This window comes from Buceros rhinoceros, unplaced genomic scaffold (genome assembly GCF_000710305.1).
Source record: "Buceros rhinoceros silvestris isolate BGI_N320 unplaced genomic scaffold, ASM71030v1 scaffold6631, whole genome shotgun sequence".
Lineage (NCBI taxonomy): Eukaryota > Metazoa > Chordata > Aves > Bucerotiformes > Bucerotidae > Buceros > Buceros rhinoceros.
In genome coordinates, this window is record NW_010392419.1 from 966 (window position 1) to 7,254 (window position 6,289).

General features: G+C 44.4%; 1 protein-coding gene across 1 annotated transcript in view; it reads left to right on the forward strand.

Moving 5' to 3' along the window:
- Positions 1 to 6,289, forward strand: part of NARS2 (asparaginyl-tRNA synthetase 2, mitochondrial (putative)) — a gene marked incomplete at its 5' end in the record, with an annotated part of 52,691 nt that overhangs the window by 960 nt on the left and 45,442 nt on the right. Inside the window, 3 exons of the mRNA XM_010144461.1 lie at positions 2,513 to 2,622; positions 2,852 to 2,972; positions 3,671 to 3,811. Of these exons, the coding sequence (XP_010142763.1) occupies positions 2,513 to 2,622; positions 2,852 to 2,972; positions 3,671 to 3,811 (372 nt within the window). The remainder of the gene's footprint in view (positions 1 to 2,512; positions 2,623 to 2,851; positions 2,973 to 3,670; positions 3,812 to 6,289) is intronic.

Genomic DNA, 6,289 nt, shown 5'->3' on the forward strand with positions numbered 1-6,289 from the left:
GTTTTCTGGACTGACAGAGCACTGGTCACAAATGTGTAGTCCCTGTTTTAGTGCAAGGTCCTTGGCTAGAACTGTGCAAGTGTCAGAATTTCTAGATCCGTCTGTAAAGGACTGCGGTACTTGGTAGCAGTTTTAAGCTAAACCAGAAGAGGGCAGATTTAGATTTCTAAGGAAGAAATTTTAACTCTGAGGGTAGTGAGGCACTGGAACAGGTTGCCCAGAGAACTGTGGATGTCCCATCCTTGGAAGTGGTCAAGAAGGCATTGGATGGAGCTTTGAGCAGCCTGTCTAGTGGAAGGTGTCCCTGCCCATGGCAGGGGGTTGGGACAGATGATCTTTAAGGTCCCTTCCAACCCAAACCATTCTGTGACTCTACTGACCCTAAAACTAGTTTGTAGCAATTGGTATTCCTGCATATGCATAGATGAAGCCTAGTAGGGTAGGAAGAAGCTCATCCAGGTGCTTTTCAGCTATAGTGATATGAATAATGCAAGCTGGAAAAAATGATGCTAAGTTTGTCAACACCACCTTTTTTTTTTTTTTTTTGCCCCAGGTCCTTGCCCCTTTTTTGCACTTCCCTGTGCTGGCAAAAATGCTTTTTGTATTAAACTGGTTTGGGGACCTGGTGTGGCTTAAAACCAGCCTTATTCTGGCCAGGTTATTGGAATGTGCTGTCTGTTTTGAGTGGGGATGGTCACTTCACTTTGCTTCTGGTAAGGGGTGAGGTGGTCAGAATGTTGCTTCCCACAGCCACCACTGCTCCAAGACAAGCCTGCAGGTACACTCGTGTTTGCTGTTATAAGGTGCAAGACTCACCTCTGTATTTAACAGATTCCAGAACAGCCCGAAGAGATGGGAAAAAGAGTTTGTGAGACTGTTTCTTTGTTCAGGGGGATTGTGTGTTTGGTTACGGGATGCTTATGAGGAAAGAAGCTTATAAAAACATCTGCTGCTATACATCAAGTGTAACGTGCATGACATGTTCTGGGACTTACCAGAATACAGAGGATAAGCACAACAGCTTCAGGCATGTTACCATGTGAAGAACGTTTTTAACACCTGTTGCTTTAGCTGTAAGAACATGAGGATGATCAGATGATCAGACTTTGGTGTTAGCCTCCTGTTTCTTGCCTGGGGTGGAACACCCTACAGAGGCTGTTCAGGTAAATGCCTGTCTGAAATCATGAGGCTGGAGCAAAAGCTGAAGTTCCCTTAATCGTTAGGTTCAAGGCTTTAAAATCTCTGATATCTCTCATATGCAGTTGTGTCTTCCTCTTACACAGCCTCTCTGATGCCTTGTCTCTGTTAGTGGTCGTGCTGTAGTTGTAAGAATGCTCTGATTTTTACCACTGTTTAATTTGTGACATTCACTTAGTCCAGACAGCAAAAGTAGAAGCATTTGCACTGGTTTGTCTAATGTAAAATCCCTAAAGCACTTGTGCAGTTTGAAACTACTGGAACTACTTGGGCACTTAAAAGACAAAACTGACTGGAAAAGAAGCGGTTTGGTTGTATAATCAGCGTTTTTTTGATTGTTCTCTGCAGTATCGTAACAAGATGAGCTGAAAGATCCTCAGCGGAGGGTTTTGAGTTTAAGGGCAGCTTTGCCTCAACTCTTGTGAGCTGGGGAGCAACAAAGCGAGTTGTGTTTTGGATGCTATTCTTCTTGGTGCCTTGGTACTGACTCTAACACTTCCCTTAAAAAGAAATTAAGATTTATTTCTCGTGGAAAACTCAAACTAAGGCATTAGCCTGACATGTACGTGGTCAGTTCTGCTCTTTTGCTGTTACAAAGAACTGCTGCTGAGTTACTATTTTAATTCTTTTAGTCAATGTAGACAGAAATGCTTCTAGATTTCTTTCTTAATTTTTTTTTCCATGAGGACAGTGTAGCAGTCTTGATTTTGAGGTGTAAGGAGAAACATCCAAGACATTAATTTTTATTTTTGTTTTGTGTGAATGTGTGATTTTTCACCTGAATCCATTGGCTGCAGCATCATTGTTTTAGCAGTCCATCAGCTTAGGGCATGTAAACTAGTGAACAGATTCTAGCTGGAACCTTCCTACAGGTGATAGAGCAACAAAAAATGGTACTAAAAATCATCAAAAGAACCTTGAAAGAACTATGTGTTACTGGTCTCTCCTGTTCCAGTGTTTTGAAGGGACGTCACTAATAACAACATGCACTTTGCTAAAACGCTTTTCGTCTTCAGAGCGCTTTGCCGCTGTCTGTATTCTCAGATTCCCAGAGATGCAGGTGGGTCTTAGTTATCCCTGCTCTGCTCAGGAGGATGCCTCTGCCTAAGGATTTGTTTCTCTTTGCTTTGAAGTCAGTAGAAAAACTGACACTGAGTTACTTATTTTTAATTATTTTTTATTTTTGTTGCCCCTAAGGAAATACTTCCTTTAGTTTCAATAAGAAGTTGAAATAGGCCTGAAGTAGCCTTTCCGTTTCAGCTGGAAGAAGAGTCCAGGCCAAAAAATAACCAATTTCTTTTTCTTTTACCCCTAGGGCTGGGTCCGCTCTGTCCGATCTCAGAAGGAAGTTCTGTTCCTGCATATAAACGATGGGAGTTCTCTGGAAAACCTCCAGGTGGTTGCTGATCCCAGCCTGGAGAATAGGTTGGTCAGTTTGAGATTCGACTGTAGCTTTGTAAATTGATTTGCACTCCCACCTATGCATTGAAAAATTTTTCTTTTCATCAGTTAAACCCTGTGGCTACAGTATCTCCCGTGATCTCAAGTCATCCAGCTAAATTAACAGGAATCTCTCTTCTTGAGAGATCCATCTTGTAGTTGTCTTTACATCAGCGCCTAGTTAAGCTGTTGGGTTTTTTTCCTGGTTTCTTAGAGACCTGACATTTGGGAGTGCAGTGGAAGTACAAGGGAAACTTGTCAAAAGTCCTCACAAGATGCAAAACGTGGAGCTGCAAGCTGAGACCATCCGTGTGGTGGGACCTTGTGATACTTGGGTATGTTGCTGCAGCAGGAGTCCAACTGGTAGGAGTGCTTTGGGAATTAATTTCAAAAGGTCCAGTATCCAGCAAAATATGGTTCCAGCTGGATTTTCTTTAAATCTGAGTGGTTCTGCAGGCTTTGATTTGTCAGTGGTGTCTATAGGGTACGTCAAAGGAGAACCTTGGGATCACCATGAAAGCTCTCTTCTGGGGCAGAGCTGTGTCTATCTGGAAATTGGGGCACATGCTAGCAGCTAGGAGTGCACATTTGTCCCACCCTTATCACTTAACTGTGCCAGGTGGTTTACCAGGTAACCCTGGCTGGGACGCGAACTGGAGAAGCAGTAGGACTGGCAAAACCCTTGGGATTGTGCGGGTGGAAGAGCCATGTCTGCCACAGGCATGTTTGGAACATCTCTGTTGTGCAGTGAGGTGAACCTTCTGAGCTGGCTTTCAGGGGGGCTCAGATCCAAAAGATGGAGTGTTGCAGAGCTCCGCTACCTGCCCTTCATGGCCCCTGCTCTACCGTAAGCATTGCAAAACCCACAAAGTAACTAGAAAAGATGGGCAAAAGCATCTAGTTCTTCTGCTCCATAATGACAACAGAGATTTAGTAGCAGAGTTGGTGTTCCATGAATAGCAATAAAACTACATTGACTCCAATGTTCTCCAAGTTCTCACCCTCTTATTTTTTTTTCCCTTGTTGTTTTTAGTCATTCCCCCTGAAAACAAAGGAGCGGCACCCACTGGAGTATGTCCGACAGTTCCCTCACCTGCGATGCAGAACCAACACGCTTGGCTCCCTCTTGAGAATCCGCAGCGAAGCCACTGCAGCCATCCACTCATTCTTCCAGGTAGTCCCTCTGTACCAAGCCTTATGTGTAAAACTGTCCCCTGGTCCGGCTTCACAGCAGCACATTAGCAGAGAGGGAGGGAAGGTGACATTGTGACTGCAGGGTGTGGATTTCGGTGGTTTTCTTTCCAGGCCTGGGCCCGGCTGAGGCCTTTGCCACACTTGGTTAGCACATCTGTGGTCCTGTTAGCGTCTTTCCACCCATTTCCTGTTAGTTATCTTATCCCTTTCACTAAGCCTGCGAGTGTGTGTGGTCTGTGGAACACAACATAACATGGGGTTGTTTAACCTATCCTCAGCAGTGACCTTACGGTCCTTGGGCAGCAGCCTCCTCCCACACAGAGGACACAGAGGACGCTGACTCAGAGCTTTGTGTTACTCAGTTCTTACCTTCCTACTGCTGTGTTCCCAGTCTGCGTGGATGCTGTTGGCTGAGCTTAGGAGATCCTAGTTTGATGCATGTCACAGTGGTGGGTGGGAGGTGAATGTGTCTTGTGAATGCGTCGCTCTTAAGCAGGTACAGGCTCTGTGTACAACTGATTCCAGGTGCCATGTAGAGACCATGTGATTCTTTGGTAAGTAGATAAAGGCGGCAGTTTTTCTAGCGCACCTGAGACCTTTCTTTTAAAGCTGTTCATGGAAATAATCAGGTTTTAATTTAAATAAACTGGCTTTAGCTTGAGTCATATTCAGAGCGTTCTGATTACAAAATTCATATATAGTACTCGGTATGGTCCAGTGGACAGGTCAGAGTTGTTAAGATTGAATTTCTGGTCCCTGGAATGCTGACATTTGTCACCTGCAGTGGCAAAGAGGGCTTGCTTGCTCTAGGAGTTACCTGTATGGAATTGCAAGGTTTTTAGAAGATTTTTTTTAAGAGCCTAACAGAGGATCAGGGACAGCTAGCTGCTGGTGGTGCAGGCTGATATGGCAGAACACAGCTCTGGTGGGAGTCGGTCTTTACTGGTGTGGAGCCACTAGATGGCATTGCCTGCAACAGTTTGTAGGCTCAAACATGGGCCAGGAAGCCAGCTGAGATACTAAAAAGCATCTTATTCTGACAAAGGCTTTACTTCTCCAAATTAATTCAGCTCAGATGCTGACATACCTTCCTTTAAAATGCTCAAGTCCTGAGCAGTATTAAAAAATACAAGCTGTCATTAATTTAGGGGCAGCAGCTATGCTAAAGTTACTTTTCAAGGAATAAAGAAGGTTAGGTCCCTGACCTGATATTTGCAAACACTTGTGTGATGACTCTGCTTGCACCAGGAATGTCTGTGGTTTGCTCCTTTTCAGATGGAAGGAAATCAGTCTTTCTAAATTGCCACCTACAACCACCCAAAAGTGTTGCAATTTCCACCTTGGCAATGTCAGAACACACCATAACTAGAAAGTATAATCGGAGTGTTCCCACTGTGCAAAGCTGTGAAGAGCTTAATGGTGAAAGAAAATTTTTGAATGCACGCTCAAAATTACCTAGACTGTAACTTCAAAAATCTTTAGGTTTTCAGCCTATTCATTTTTACCAGTGAATAACTAACACCAAATGCCTGGGGTTTGGATGTTGAAGGATAAAACATCATCTTTAAATCTTCTTGTAGGTATTGTGGTCCGTGTGGGATAGGAAATTTGTTCCTTATCACCGTAAAATAGTTGTGATGTGAATAACAGCCTCCACTTCCGCATTAACTGACTTTCAGGTTTGTCAGGCTTGAAGTATTTTAGGAGCTTTTATAAGGGGAACTGTCCATAGAGGTTTCTATGGGATTCTCATCTTTCAGACCTGTGCAGCTCACATTCTTTTCCAAAGGTTTTTTGTGTGTGATATGTGCTTCTTTACAGCAGCTGCTACTGCTGTATGAGGAATTTAGGCAATTTTCCTAAAGTCTCATGTAGGGTTGGGAAGACCAGGAAGTCTGTGCACCTGTAACCAGGTGTCACCGGTTTGGCTGAGGTTGAGCCAAGGTCCGGTAACGATAATACCTTGCCCTATTCCAGCACAAATAGGGGAAGGGAGAAAAGAATTCGTGAGACCTCTAATATGCTTTTTTGGAAAACTGAAACAAATTTTAATAACACAACAAACAGAGAAATATTAAATACAAAAAGAAAACCAGTAAGATATTGAGGCTTTTGTAGGAAATGGAAAGGCAAGGGTTAAAACCGCGGCAGTTCAAAGATGGCGGCAGCCACGTGGTCTGCTGTGTGAGCAGAACACAGAAACCCGAGAATTACGATATTCCCGACCTTGCGAGTAAAAGTAGAATTAGCACAAAGTCCTACCAGTCTTTTCATGGAATGAGGCAAAGTAAAGGCAAAACAAACCTGGCGGCGAAAAACAGTAGCAAGCAGGGAAACGACTCCTCAGAAGCCACGAGGTGGGGGGGCTCAGATCCCCCGCGGCGCGCGGTTCCCAGGCTGGTCACTCGCAGCAGCGGCGCTTTGCCGAGGAAGTGGCGGGGGGGCCCCCCCCAACGAG